General features: G+C 41.2%; 1 protein-coding gene across 3 annotated transcripts in view; it reads right to left on the bottom strand.

Moving 5' to 3' along the window:
- Positions 1-4,485, bottom strand: part of ZMYM4 (zinc finger MYM-type containing 4) — a 166,472-nt gene extending 161,987 nt beyond the window's left edge. For 2 of the 3 annotated variants that reach the window (XM_055401953.2, XM_088835131.1), the window contains exon 1: positions 4,106-4,485. In XM_055401953.2, coding sequence (XP_055257928.2) covers positions 4,106-4,144 — 39 coding nt within the window. In that variant the 5' untranslated portion in view covers positions 4,145-4,485. Of the gene's footprint in view, positions 1-3,920; positions 4,033-4,105 lie in introns of those variants that run through there. The other variant, XM_055401954.2, reaches the window with a different exon arrangement.
- Positions 4,486-16,232: the final 11,747 nt, after the last annotated feature.

The following is a 16,232-nucleotide window of genomic DNA, read 5'->3' as shown; positions in this document are numbered from 1 at the left end:
AAGATCAGTTTGTTTTCACAAAAATGGAAGCATACTACTTATATACATATGCTTTCTCTTTCTTTTAAACATATGCCAAACATATATCTCAAAGTTAATATACACAAAAGTTTAAATATGAAAATGGATACAATCTACTAGACCAGGTAATAATTCATACATTTACAAAAGTTATTATTATTTTGTATGCGACCTTTGAAAAGATAAAGGAATTTCACAAAAAAATATGATCACCAGATTTAGTCAGAGCTCATGCTTCATAAGTTTATTATAATAACCATGCATAAAATAATCCCACTACTTACAAGCCTACCTTATGAATTTTAAAGCTTAGTTCAGAAAATTTAAATTTTATAATCTTAAACAAACTCATAAATAATATCTAAAAAATATCCTGACTTTAAAGTAAGAGTGTGTGAGTGTGTGTGTATAATACTGGCCTTCATATGAACTTGGTTCTTTCTACAGCAGAGATGATAAATGGATGTGGTACTCACCCACCCACATATTCAGCTTCTCTCATGTTTACAAATTGAGAGACTGGCGTTCAGATATAGTCTGAATACAATTAAATCAGTCTTACCTTAGGTATTACTAAGTGCCCATAAACATAAAAATAAGACATCAGGCAGACCTACGAAGAATTTAAGGTTGTTAAGTCAATGGTTTTAAAACACACTCTCCCATCTAACCAAAACAATCGCAAGATACTTAAATCTAGATTCACAGAGGAGAATTTGGAATATAAAGGGCGATATGAAAGATTAACAGAAGGTCCCATAACTACAAACCAGATAACTTGGTACCCAAGCCATAGAGCCTCTAATACAAGTAAACTATCAAAAGTCACTTTTTGAATCCCTATCACGTGGAGGTCATAGGTATTAGAGATTCAAAAAAGAATACAATGGCCCTATCCTTATGGAGTTCACAATTTAGCAGGTGAGTCAGAATACGAAATTCTAAATGATCATACATACCATATACCATAGCACAATGCCTAAAACACAGTTCACCAACAGGCACAGGTACTCAACAATTTTTTTGACTTGTAATTATAAAAGTCAAAGGCAGTAAGTATCATAAAAACAACACTATATCATCAATGCAATTTCAGATTAAATAAACTTATTATCTAGGCCTATGTAGTTTAACTACCTCAATGCAAACATTATTTTTAAAGATATTGTACATTTTTTTATTTTTAAGTGAAGGATAATTGCTTTACATTATTACATTTGTTTCTACCAAACATCAACATCAATCAGCCAAAGGTTTACCCATGTCCCCTCCCGCTTGAACATTCCTCCCACCACCCTCCCCATTCCACCCCTCTAGGCTGTTATCTAGCCCCAGTTTGAGTTCCCTGAGTCTACAGCAAATTCCCCTTGGTATCTATTTTATATATGGTAATATATGTTTCCATGTTAGTCTGGCCATACCCCCTTCCCCACCTCTCCTCCCCCACCCAGTCAAGTCCATAAGTCTACTCAATGTCTGTGTCTCCACTGCTGCTCTGCAAACAGGTTCATCAGTACATCTTTCTAGATTCCTTATATATTGTTTTTCTCTGACTTACTAGATTCATCCCCCTCATTAGGACTGTCTCAAATGTGTTCCTTTTTATGACTGAGTAATATTCCATTTTATATATGTACCACAGCTTCTTTAAAAAGATACTATACTTTTGTACATACTTCCCACTAACTGCTCAGAATGTACATATGGAACTCATGTAGAGTTTAGTGCAGGGAGACAAAAATATGGAGAAAAAAAAAAGCACATGCACCATGTGTACCATTTAAAACAACTCTACTAAACATTCTAACCAAATACCAAAACCAAAATAGATTATAGAGCCTAAAAGGACTGGCTGTAACCTTCCTCCACAATGAAACTGATAAAATAACAGGGAAAACCTGTACAAGTGATCTATATGTTACATGCTGTTAAAAATAATATTAAGTTTACACTGATATTACCGCAGCACCTTTTAAGTGTATTAGAAAAGAAAGTAGTATTTAAAATCTAGTTGAATTTGTTACCAAAGTGCACAGATATTTTCGAAAACATTCTGTCTTCTATGGTGAAAGTAACAACAGCATTAGCAGCAACTGGGTTCAGAGATGATCTTGAATTCTCAACTAATTTATTCTTTATATTTTAACAGGTGGACTACATGCCATATGCCTTCACTCAAGCATGAGGATCCAGTTTAAAACCGGCTCAAAGTATGAAGAACAATTTAAACTTTCAAAACACATGCACTCCATAACCAATATTAATCCTAAGTGAACTATTTGGGCATACTATCATACAATTTAATTTGTCCTATGAGGAAGATCTAACTATTGCATGAGAGATCTGAAGTTTTCTAAACCTAAAACTATCAACAATAAACTTCAATTGCTCAGTATACTTCAGTGAAATGCAAATAAGAACTGATAAAGTGATAGATGTGGATAAATATTTGATAACACAAGTATAGTAAAATGTCAATGACAGAATCTAAATGTTAGGCATTATGGACACATCCTGCATTTTTTTTTCAGCTTTGCCAAGTAGTTGAAAATATTTTCCTAATAAATTGTGGAAAAAACACTACTTGACACTTCCTTGGTTATTTATCATTTAAGCTTTTAAGGAGAGAAACATAGACTTTAAAAACTCCTATGTGGGCACTGTAGTTGGGACAAACATGGATTCAAATCCCAGCTAAATCTCCTAACTAGCTCTCTAATATCAGTTACTTAACCCTATACGCCTACATTTCCTCCTGTGCAAAATGGGTCAACATAGTAAAGTGACTGAAAGTCACTCAGTCGTGTCCAACTCTTTGCAATCCCGTGGACTATAGAGTCCATAGAGAACTCCAGGACAGAACACTGGAGTGGGAAGCCTTTCCCTTCTCCAGGCAATCTTCCCAACTTCCCAACTCAGGGATCTAACCCAGCTCTCCCGCACTGCAGGCAGATTCTTTACCAGCTGAGACACCAGGGAAGCCCACAGTAAATGCTGAGGTTTAATTCTTCCTATAAAGCACAGTGCCAGGCACATGGTAAACACTCGAAATGTTAGCTATAGTATCACTGAGACTGCTAATTTTATGAGAAATCGAAAGATTAGGATTTATGCAGTAATTTTCTAGGCAGCTGGCTTAACACTGAGTTGATCATTTTGATACCATTTACAAAAAGGAAGATTCCTGGTAGGAAACTTACTGCTTAACACGCACGCTAAGGCAGAAGGGAGGCGGGGGGTGGGGGGTGGAGGACGGGTGGTAAAAGAAAAATCTAAAATATACTGCTCAATTGACAGTACAGTATTGTTCTCCATCTGAAAAAAAGAAAATCACTCAGAATTAAATAAGAAAAGTTTCAAGACAAACTTTAAAAGGCACTCAACAACTCCTATGTAGAATTGGCTTCACCTCTGCAGGTTGGTTGGATACATCCTTTTATGACAAAACTTGTCACACTCTTCCACATTCTTAATTGTTGCTAAAGGGGCAAGACTAGAACATGACATTTATAGTTGCCAACATCTTTCTCCTAAATCAGGACAAGCCAACGAACCCATTTCTTCTTAGGTAAGAGCACCACCTCCACCTTGGTCTTGATAACGGTTATGGGGGGAGGGGAAATAAGGCAGGAAAATGAATTTGCAATGGTTTTACTGAAACACCCTCTTGGTTATTCCTCAGAAGACCCCTCCACGACTCATTCCCGCCACCACCACCCCCACCTGACCTCTCTCCTGTTAAAACTTCCAGACTCTGGTTCACTAAAGATGCACTTTAGTATCTGACACCTTTCCTCTCCCGGCTCAGATAACCCACCAACAGTGCTGGAAAAATTAAAAACACAGAAACAACAGCCCCTCCCCCTCCCCTCCCCACCAGCAGCAAATCTTTGTCCCACCTGCCGAAGGACCACTCTAAGCGCGCTCCAGACTCAAGGCTGCCTCAGTCCTGCCTGCAGCCTTGCCTCAGCCGGGCCGCGGCGACCCCTCCACGAGCCTACGCTTGGCCCACTGCTCTCCCGGGCCCCGGGACGCGGCCCCCGCCCCGCCCCCCGCCGCCCGAGTTCTGCCTCACCTCACCTACCCTCTTTCGGGGGCCGGACTCCACCTCTCTCTCCGCCATGTTGGGCCCCGCTCGGAACCGCTGCGGCTCCCAGCGCGGTGGCGGCGGAACCTCTCGGGCCCCCGGCCCCCGCCCACACTGCAGGAATAGCTGCCTCGCGGCAGCGTCCCCGAACCTGGCCGGGCCTGGCGCTTAGAGTGGGGAGGGGGCGGATGCCGCGCGCCGGGTCGGAGATCTTGAGATCCCACGGGTGCGAGCGTAGGCGGTAGGGCCTGCCCGGGAAAGGGGGGGGCCGGGACTCGGGGGGTTAATGGCCTCCAAGGGGCCCCGTGAGTAGGATTATTTTCTCTCAGAGAAATTCCTCCGCCTGCGGTTTCTTAAAGGGATCACCAAACCAGCCCCTTGCGCGCGCCCTTGATGCGCAGGCGCGCCCTAAGCCCCTCCCTCCTTTCCCACCAAGCCCCCGGTCCGGAGCGTGCGCGTTGAGTAGCCCAGAGTAGGCCAAATCCTGTAAGTCTCTTTGCTGCCAGCAGCTGGTCCCACTACTCAACCATGGCCGCTTCCTTAAAGGGGCCATGACGCAATGATGAAGGAGGAATGCAAGAAATTAGTGAAAGGGCTGTCTGGAGTATTGGGTGAAATGTCAGTGAGGGGTCCAGATCACCATCTTGGACCTGACTGCAGTGATACCATTGTAAGGGGAAAATGATGGTGAGCTGAAGTTCACAGTGGACCTCTGAATGTGAAGAATCCCAAGCAACGAGAGAACAAGCCAGTCATCTCAAGAAGATCCAGCTTTCTTGCCTTTAGACAGCCTGATCTGAAGCACAGGGCATAGACGATTAAGGGCCAGCTCTGACAGCCTAACCTCAAAGCCAAAGCCTTTGGTGATTTTTGAAGACTGAAGCAACAACTGAAGACAATTTTCTCAAATTTGTCCTTTGTCTAAATCGAAAAGGATCTTAGGAACCATCTACTCTTTCCCATTGGTAAAATTGCAGCCGAATCAAGGGAAGTCATTTGCCCCAAAGCATGTAGAGGCTGGTGTGTAATTAGAACAAGACTTGAGTCACAATCCTCCAGGCTTTTCAACGAAGCAAGCTGTCTTCGAAGCAAGAAATAAATTCATTCTTATCTAGAAGATTAAAAGTGAAAATTCATCATATTTCAAGAATACTGTAATTATCCTCTGAAGATGTGTGACGGTTTGCAAATACTGTGTCTTCATTCACTTCCACTGAAGGAGCTTTGAGAATCTGACTTAAAGAATGAGCATCTTTAAGCAGAAAACGGGGAAGTAGATTTGGGTCTAACTTGCCCTGAAACCAAAGCTGAAGATCACTGAAGAAAATGAGGACTTGATCCATTCTTCTTCATCCATTCCAGTTTCCCATCCCCAGGTGGGGAGAAATTGCCCTAATGGAGTTATAGCTAGGGGTAATCATATGAGAAAGAAATACAAAGAATTTGCTTCCGGAAGAGTCTTTCCTCATGACAAGAGACATTCAGATGCAAATAAGCACCTCCAAAAATTACAGGATAATGGGATGTAACTTTTGTGTGTCACTTTAACTTTTATATATTGCTTGATAGATGTTTTTAAACTAAGAAGTTTTCTAATCCATCACACTTTGCTGAAAAGTATCTGTAAGATTGCTAGGTTTCCATGCTGATCTTTGCTCACTCTTGTTCATCTTTCATTTCACCTGTAGATGAGAAAGAGGGGGAAAAGACTAAATAAATAAATAAATAAAAGTATGTTTCAAACCGAAAAAATTTAAAAAGAGATGTCAGACCCTTTAGTCCCACGTTAAGAACAAGAAGGAATTAAAAAGAGCAGCCAAGAAAAGAAAATTCCAGGGAATATGGGTACATGAAAGGTCTAGTCATTTCTTGTAATAAAATCTGGTGACTTAAATTTGAAGTTGGAGTTGTTAAATTTGAAGACGAAATGGGAACTTATAAGCCTACTCCAAAGCTTCCCCCTTGTCCTCAGTGTTCTCCTTTCATGCCCCCTCCCACTGTTAGAGAAATGTGTTTCTATGAACACAGTTTAAAACCATTTATTTCCTCCACGTTTTTAAAGATGGAGCCACTGAGGCCCAGAAATAAGATTTGACTTGCTTGAGATCACAAAAAGAATTAGGAACAACATTAGAACTGGAACAGACAGCCTAAAGCTGTTTCTTATCTCAGACTGTTTCTAGAGGTATTGTGAATGTGTTGGGTCCTGAACAATAGGTGGGATTTGTACATTCCAGATGATAATACAAGCATACCATCACTTTTCAGAGCAATCATCCATGTGGGAGAAGGAGAAAAGAGAAAACCAACACTTAGTGAGCCCTGCAAGATTACTCATATTATCTGAATTTTGTAGAGGGGATTTTAGAAGTGACAATCCAAGGTCATTCAGCAGAGAAACCAACTCAGAATTAAAAGCCTTTTTCTTTCTAGCTTATCCAAATATGTCATAACCTGGGGGTTGCAAATTGGCAGTCTTGCAGAGGCATCTTTCCCACAGTCGTATTTGGCTTCACCATGTATAGTTTAGTCAAGATACCTGTTCTTTGCCTCAGTTTATCATCTGTAAAATAGGTTGCTGGGAGAATTAGTTAATACCTCTAAATCTCTTCGGATACTTTTGGTTCCAAACACCAAAAGAGCATATCATTTTATAGATTTTAAAATTTTTTTAACTTAAAATATTTATTGCATGCCAACCTTTAAAATGGGCTATTTCACATGCAAATTTCACATACAATTTTCTGACTTCTCAATGAACAAGTAGAATATAATGGTGTAATATTTTGTGAATATCATTTTAATTTTCTTCTTTAAGTTATGTTCCAGTATAGACTATTGTCTGAAGTGTAGCTCTGAGACTTATTTCCCTAATCAGGAGTGAGTAGAACAGGCTTAGTGGAGAGAAAAAGAATTTGCTAAATTTCCTTAATTCCATTTAACCTGTGAAATTTTGTACTTCCTAACAGACTGGTTCCAAATAGGAAAAGGAGTACGTCAAGGCTGTATATTGTCACCCTGCTTATTTAACTTATACGCAGAGTACATCATGAGGAACACTGGGCTGGAAGAATCACAAGCTGGAATCAAGATTGCCGGGAGAAATATCAATAACCTCACATATGCAGATGACACCACCCTTATGGCAGAAAGTGAAGAGGAACTAAACAGCCTCTTGATGAAAGTGAGAGAGGAGAGTGAAAAAGTTGGCTTAAAGCTCAACATTCAGAAAACTAAGATCATGGCATCTGGTCCCATCATTTCATGGGAAATAGATGGAGAAACAGTGGAAACAGTGTCAGACTTTATTTTTTGGGCTCCAAAATCACTGCAGATGCTGATTGCAGCCATGAAATTAAAAGACACTTCCTCCTTGGAAGGAAAGTTATGACCAGCCTAGACTGCATATTAAAAAGCAGAGACATTACTTTGCCAACCAAGGTCCGTCTAGTCAAGGCTATGGTTTTTTCAGTGGTCATGTATGGATGTGAGAGTTGGACTGTGAAGAAAGCTGATCGCCAAAGAATTGCTTTTCAAGTGTGGTGTTGAAGACTCTTGAGAGTCCCTTAGACTGCAAGGAGATCCAACTAGTCCATTCTAAAGGAGACCAGTCCTGGGTGTTCCTTGGAAGGACTGATGCTAAAGCTGAAACTTCAATACTTTGGCCACCTCATGCCAAGAGTTGACTCACTGGAAAAGACTCTGATGCTGGGAGTGATTGGGGGCAGGAGGAGAAGGGGACAAACAGAGAATGAGATGGCTGGATGGCATCACCGATTCGATGGACATGAGTTTAAGTGAACCCCAGGAGTTGGTGATGGACAGGGAGGCCTGGCGTGCTGCAATTCACGAGTCACAAAGAGTCAGACACAACTGAGCAACTAAACTGAACTGAACTGAAGAAACTCATATTCTCCCACAATCCATAAAAGATACTGCTTCCAGCAAGGACAGTTCAGTCAGGAAGGCATGACATACTCAGATATTAAGCCTAGCTCAAAGTGTAGAGGGAAGAAGGAAGAGAAAGATGAGAGAATGATTGAGAGATACATGTCTACATCTTCCCAATTTGTGTAAAATTCCATATACACAATTATTAGATACGGTGTTTTTGAAGGAGCTATGCAGATGAGTGGCCCTTTAGCCACTGTGATATGGAATGTATCCAGAAGTTCCCACACACCCTGCAGTGGAATAGGGAAGGTAGCCAAGAGAACTGGCTGGCAAGTGTAGGAGGAGGTAACTCTACAGCTCGGTCTGGGAACAAAAAGTAGTAATAGCCAGACCTTAGGAAGAACTGTGGTTTGCTTCCAGGCTCCTGGCAAGCTTAGCAAGGCCAAGCTACAAGTTACTCTGCTCGTGATGAACAGGTTGGTGGGCATCCAGAGAAGTCAGAGAACAGTACAGGATATCAAATGGACCCAAGGTCCATTTGGGTCCCAAGTCCTTCCTCAGCAATATAACACTTCCTACACAATACTTTGGCCACCTCATGCGAAGAGTTGACTCACTGGAAAAGACTCTGATGCTGGGAGGGATTGGGGGTGGGAGGAGACGAGGACGACAGAGAATGAGATGGCTGGATGGCATCACCGACTCGATGGACGTGAGTTTGAGTGAACTCCGGGAATTGGTGATGGACAGGGAGGCCTGGCGTGCTGTGATTCATGGGGTTGCGGAGAGTCGGATATGACTGAGCAACTGAGCTGAACTGAACACAACCATGACAACACTATCTTAGGGACATGTGCAGAAGTGGAGAGAAGCTGTCGGAAGTACTTGGCATTTCTTCCCCAAAGAGGTTATTACCTAAAGGAATTCCATCCTTTAGATTCAAATATGTCCTAAACAAAATTGGACACTAGGATATATTAGATAAATTCTGAGAATGTTTAAAAGAAAGTAACAGGGTGCTGGGATAAAAAGTGAATGGAGTAGGGTTACTTCAGTTATTTAGTTTATGAAGAACTTCTAAACCCTGGTTTTGGGAACCTGAACAAGTAGAAAGGGAATTAGGTGCCCCTCTTGTGGACTGCCACTTATAGAGGGACACCTTCCTTCCTTCCCTGCTACCTGGTAGGACAGTTTTAAGAATTCCACAATTAGAAGACTTGCAGAAGATCTTAATTTCCCCTCTTTCTTTCGCCTGCTTTCACCAGAATATAAGAAGAAGGGTAATCTATTGTTTGTGCCTGGCTTCTCCCTTGGGTTTCTTGATGTCATAGGAACTTATCTTCCCAGATAGAAATGGTCTACTGTATATAGACTCTTACTTGCCATTGCTGGGACCTGAAGCATACTCAATTGATTCAAGGCTCATAAGAGAGCATATTTTTGTATTATATAAAGAAGGATTCTCTATCAGCCACTGGCGTCCCTGATGGCTCAGTGGGTAAAGAATCCACCTGCAATGCAGGAGACACAGGAGAGATGGGTTCAGTCTCTGGGTGGAAAAGATCTCCTGGAGGAGGAAATGGCAACCCACTCTAGTATTCTTGCCTGGGAAATCGCATGGATGGAGAAGCCTGGCAGGCTACAGTCTGAGGGGTCTCAGAGTGGGACACGAATGAGCGACTGAGCACACATGCACACATGTCAGTCACTGAATGACCTTAGGGCAGTTACCTTACCTTCGAGAGCCTCAATGTTCAAATGTAAGGTGGTTAAATTAGTTCAGGTAGGGCCTCACTGGCAGCACCAATTACCTGGTAATGACTACTGGGGGTGTTGTGCAGAAAACATCTGTTGGAATGTTAGAAAACACATTTAGTTTCAGTAATTAATGAGTGATATCTGCCACAGATCAGACAGGGGTGGAGGGAGCTACATTGCCCATTATATATGCCATCTCTAAGCTAAATGCTCTATGAATTACCCCCGTTCTAGATTGTTTTGATTTTATAAATTTATGTGACTGTTGTTGAGATGTAGCAATTTATTTTATTTATTTTTTTTTGAGTCAAAAGGCTTATTTATTTGGAGATTACATCATGAAAAGAATAGTGTCTCATCATATATTGAGGCTGGCCTTAATCAGGTGTCATGGGGTACATGAGTGTGTATAACGTAGGTGGAGGTAGATTTGGATGGACAGACAACTGGCTAAGAGACTGGCTCAGGAAAAAAGAAGAATGATAGATTTTCTTACCATTTCACAGCAAGGTCACTAGTGTGTCTGGTACTAAGAAAGATTGGGACACTCCCGTCTGGAGGACAAGAATGAATTCACTTTAGCTCGTTTTATTCTATTCCCAGAACTGCCAGTGCTCATGGAATATCATTCATTGATAGTTAGGATGTGCCATGAGGCTATTTACTGCAACATCTTTCTCATTTGTTGCTGCTAAGTCACTTCAGTCGTGTCGGACTCTGTGCAACCCCATAGATGGTAGCCCACCAAGCTCCGCCGTCTCTGGGATTCTCCAGGCAAGAACACTGGAGTGGGTTGCCACTTCCTTCTCCAATGCATGAAAGTGAAAGTGAAGTTGCTCAGTCGTATCCGACTCTTCGCGACCCCATGGACTACAGCCTACCAGGCTCCTCCACCCATGGGATTTTCCAGGCAAGATTACTGGAGTGGGTTGCCATTGCCTTCTCCCGAGATGTAGCAATTTAATCTCACTGTTTTGAGTATTTGCCATTATATCAATGGGAGTGGAGAGAAGGGATGGAAAAAAAGAATTAATCCTCTAATTTAACACTGCCCTTTGAGTAATGAAGATCCAGAAATCTGGTCCACAGCTTTTTCTTGAACCAAAGCTAAAAACTGAAGATGGATTCTTTCGTTAAAGGATAACGCTTATTTTTCTTGTCCTAATATGGAGAAAATAATGCTTATCTCCTTTTCATGTACCAGAACTTTGTGCAGAAAATTTTCTTAAAGAATGATCTTCAAATATTATTTTTTTAATTAAATAAAAAAACAATTTAAATATTCTCATTCTGAAATGAGGACAATAGAAAAAATTAAAGTTAAGCAAATAATAAAATAAGTTTCTGTTCCTTTGTAAGAAAATAAAAAATAATAGTAAGAAGGATCATGGAAGCTTTTCAGCTTCAAGGACCTGTGTGCCTGAGGAGAGTGGTTCAGAGAACTTAACACAAAAATACAAATAAAATTAGCAACTATCTGCCAAAAATGACAGGAGAAATGGTGAGTATTCAGTTTAACTGATAGTTAATACATATGTTCTGCATGAATTAATTTTCAAAAATTTAGAATATGAGAATATAATTCACATAAAACTATTCAGATTAGAATTTAATCTTGCTTTGGTGGTTTGAAGACAGTCCAAGATTTTGTAGTGCCACTGGGTTTTTAAATCCAGCATCTTAACTTTCTAACAGACAGTATGGGGCGTTGGGCTGAATCTTTCCTGACTTACATCTTGACGTACACTGAAGCAATAGGGACATTTTGTTTGTCATTTTTCAAAAAAATAGCATGCAGTAAATTGTGGGAAGTTGTTACTGATTTGAATTTGTTTGGATTCCTTATGACAAGTTTACTGTAACTTTTATTAACAGAATCTCCATATTTTCAATTCAGTTTTTTCAGGGAGTGTCCATCCAACCAGTCCATCCTGAAGCAAATCAATCCGGGGTGTTCATTGGAAGGACTGATGTTGAAGCTGAAACTCCAATACTTTGGCTACCTGATGTAAAGAGCTGACTTATTTGAAAAGACCCTGATGCTGGGAAAGATTGAGGGCAGAAGGAGAAGGGGACAACAGAGGATGAGATGGTTGGATGGCATCACCGACTCAATGGACATGGGTTTGGGTAGACTCCGGGAGTTGGTGATGGACAGGGAGGCCTTGCGTGCTGCGGTTCATAGGGTCGCAAAGAGTTGGACACGACTGAGCGACTGAACTGAACTGAACACCCAAACAATGAGTGCACATTACATTGTCCTCATGTGAAGATATTTTCCCCATTTCCCTTCACTAAAAAGTGACCCACTAAGGTATGAATATTCTCTTGGTATGTGAGAGAAACTCAGAGACTGGAGTAGAGTTAGCTTTACAGGCCTGGAAGATGGGAACTTTCCCTGGTAAATTTCATCCATCACATAACTCATTGGCTGCCTCTGTTAACATCTTCAATCCAAGCCTTACTCTGAGCTCTAGAACCTCATATCCACTACATGATGATTTAACATAATTTACTTATTTATAAGCCTAGCATGTGTCAGAAATTAAGGATACCAAGATAAATAAGATAAGAATTGATATGGACATGTAATTAAACAATTAAAACGGGTGATACGAGAGAAACGAGCCTGATATGGTAGGGAGCACAGAGGAAGTTACCGAAGCTTTTTAGACTCCAGTTAATGCAAGTGTGTTTCAACTTGAACCCATTAACTTTGTCCCCACCCAAACTGATACTTCAAGAAACTAAAAACAGACTAAATGCAAACTATGGGGACTGACATGACCTGTGAGAACCTAAGTCTCTTTAAGTAACCTTATTCTACTATAAGGAGAATTGTGGGTCAAGAGGGTTGCTTTTTTTAAAGATGGGAGTCATTAAAGCATATTACAAATAGTAAAGCATCACCAAATATATTGGAAAGATCATATGGACAACACAGTATGAAAGACCTCTGCCTTCAAGATGACACAAACTTTGGAGACAAGGCTGAAAGATTAGGTGTAGGCCAGGAAGTGTATGATGAGGTGGGTGAAAAAGAAGAAATACTGTATCATGGGGCCAAGCCATCTCCAGAAACCAGTGCTCCATCCAACAGTTAATCCTTGGGAAATGCATTCTGTAGCATTGTCATGAGTGCATGCCAAATCGCTTTGGTTGTGTCTTATTCTTTGCGACCCTGTGGACTGTAGCCCACCAAGTTCCTCTGTCCATGGGATTCTGCAGGCAAAAATACTGGAATGGGATGCCATGCTCTCCTCCAGGGGATCTTCCCAACCCAGGGATCGAATCTGTGGCCCCTGCATTGCAGAAGGATGCTTTACCACTGAGCCACTGGGGAAGCCCTATAGAGTTGTCATAGGTATTGGTTTATTTCCGTGAAAGAAGGTGAATATCATTGTACTGCTTCTTCTATAAACCTTGTTCTTCAGGTCCTAGTGTTAGGGGAAGCATAGTGATTGAAACCGCCCACTCTGGCCAGGCGCCATAGTAACCATTTGCATGAGTTGTTTTACGATAGGAGATCTTGATAAGGAATAGGGAACTAATAAGCCACCACCAACCAGAAGAGTTTGGGAAAGGTGAAAAGGAGACACCGCGTGACCGTCCACTTCCCAGAATCCCCCTCGCTAGCATCCATCTTGGCTGAGCGATGCGTGCACCTCCAGGAAAGACTCTGAATTAAAATGATTGGCCAAAGACCACCCAGAAACTAATCCCATCACCATAAAACCCCAGACCGCGAGCCACGGGGCAGAGCAGTTCTCCTGGGTTCCTTTACCCTACTGCTCTCCACCTGGGTGCCCTTTCCCAATAAATTCTCTTCCTTTGTCAGCACGTGTCTCCTCGGACAATTCTTTTCCGAGTGTTAGACAAGAGCCCAGTTTCGGGTCCTGGAAGGTCCTCTTTCCTGTAACTCTAGCACAAGAGTAAAATTCATGATTAATAAGGATATATTAAAGATGAGTATATTTAATGCTGATGAGTTAGATATTTTGAAATTTCAGGAAGAAAAGATAAAGGACAGAGCTTGACAAGTCACAATAATTGTCTTAGGCCAGCTGAATAATCATAAAATATTCTTATGTTCTACTACATCAGTAATGATAATAATAACAACATTGCTCTCAATAATATGGAAATTATTTTTCAAAAGGAAAGTTTCAAAGAGTTAAATTTAAAAATCACCCCCTGAAAGGAATATGTATTTGCTCAGTTCAGTTCAGTTCAGTTCAGTCGCTCAGTTGTGTCCGATTCTTTGTGGCCCCATGAATCACAGCACATCAGGCCTCCCTGTCCATCACCAACTCCCAGAGTTCACTCAAACTCATGTCCATCGAGTTGGTGATGCCATCCAGCCATCTCATTCTCTGTCATCCCCTTCTCCTCCTGCCCCCAATCCCTCCCAGCATCAGAGTCTTTTCTAGTGAGTCAACTCTTCGCATGAGGTGGCCAAAGAATTGGAGCTTCAGCATCAGTCCTTCCAATGAATACCCAGGACTGATCTCCAAATATGCATTTAAAAATCTGGAAAGATACACAGGAAATGAATTGTAGTTACCTATTTGGGACCAGATGTGGGAAGATGGAGGAATAATCTTAATCATATACTTTTAAAATATTGTTAACTATGTAAATGTAAAAATAAGTAATTATTATTATTATCCCTTAAAAAATAGCTATCTTCTCCTTCTCTGGCAACCACCACTCTACTTTCTGTTTCTATAAATTGGACTACTTTAGATACCACATATAGGTAGAATCATAAGTATTTATCTTTCTCTGTCCAATTTCACTGAACATAATCTTTGAGGTTCATTCATATTATAGCATATGTCAAAATTCCCTTCCTTTTTAGAGGCTGAATGATATTCCATTGTGTGTATATACTGCCTTTTGTTTATCCATTCATCTGTTAATGCACACATGAATTGCTTTCACTTTTCAACTATTGTGAATAATGTCTCCATGCACATGGATGCACATGTATCTCTTCAAGACTCTGCTGCTGCTGCTGCTGCTGCTGCTAAGTCACTTCAGTCGTGTCCGACTCTGTGTGACCCCATAGCCGGAAGCCCACCAGGCTCCCCCGTCCCTGGGATTCTCCAGGCAAGAACACTGGAGTGGGTTGCCATTTCCTTCTCCAATGTGTGAAGGTGAAAAGTGAAAGTGAAGTTGTCACTTTCAAGACTCTACTTTCAACAATTTTGTATATTTGGAATTCAATTTTTTGAAACAACTTTACTAGATACAATTTACGAGCCATATAATTTACCCACTTAAAGTATACAATTCAGTGTGTGTGTGTGCTCAGTCCTCAGTCGTATCCTACTCTTTGCGAGCCCATCAGCTGTAGCCCATCGGGCTCCTCTGTCCTTCGGATTATCCCAGAAAGAATACTGGAGCTGGTTGCCGTTTCCTATTTCCAGGGATCGTCCCAACCCAGGGATTGAACCTGCATCTCTTGCCTCTCCTGCATTGGCAGGTAGACTTTTTTTTACCACTTCACCACCTGGGAAGCCACCATAAAATTCAATAGTTTTTACTATATTCACAGATACGTACAACCACATCACCATCACTTTCAGAACATTTGCATCACCTCCAAAATACACTTTCACTATGACCCTCCAATCTCTTCCACAACCAAACTGGCCATAAGCAACTACTAACCTACTTTCAGTCTCTACCGAGTTCAATATTCTGGAAATTTCATATGAATGGAATCATACAATATGTGGCATTTGCGAACAGTTTCCTTCATTTAGCATACTATTTTTGCGGTTCATCCGTGTTAGAACATGTATCAGTACTTCATTCCTTTATATAACTGGATAACATTCTGTTGCATGGACACACCATAAAATTTACAAATATTTCAGTGCTGTCAATTAAGTCAAATAGTTTTGAACTTTCCACATATGCTAACAAAAATTGGAAGGACTGATGCTGAAGCTGGAACTCCAATACTTTGGCCACCTGATGTAAAGACCTGACTCACTGAAAAAAGACCCTGATGCTGGGAAAGATCAAAGGCAGGAGGAGAAGAGGACCACAAAGGATGAGATGATTCGACGGCATCACCAACTCGATGGACATGAGTTTGGGCAACCTCCGGGAGTTGGTGACTACAGGCAGGTCTGGCGTGCTACTGTTCATGGGGTCTCAAAGAGTCGGACACAAATGAGCAAATGAACTGAACTAAGAAAAATCACCTAGAAAGCCCACCATTTGTAATGTCTCCAAAAGCTTCTAATAAATATTACCTAATTGTAAAGTGAAGGATTAGGAACAGCAATAAGAGAAGACATTGAGGCAAACTTTGGGAGGAAAAGAACACTGAAAACACAGACAGGCACAGAGCTGACAAGTCAACACAGTTAACTCCCTTTGTCGCTCTGCAGGAACAACAGGAGTAGCCTGGAGGCACAGCAGGCTCCCACTCCTGGGAGACAAAAGAAGAAATCCC

This window comes from Moschus berezovskii, chromosome 4 (assembly GCF_049115385.1).
Source record: "Moschus berezovskii isolate FMDL1 chromosome 4, NW_MosBer_1.0, whole genome shotgun sequence".
In the NCBI taxonomy this organism is placed as follows: domain Eukaryota; kingdom Metazoa; phylum Chordata; class Mammalia; order Artiodactyla; family Moschidae; genus Moschus; species Moschus berezovskii.
Note: the sequence above shows the minus strand (reverse complement) of the source record. Positions and strands in the feature narration are given on the sequence as shown.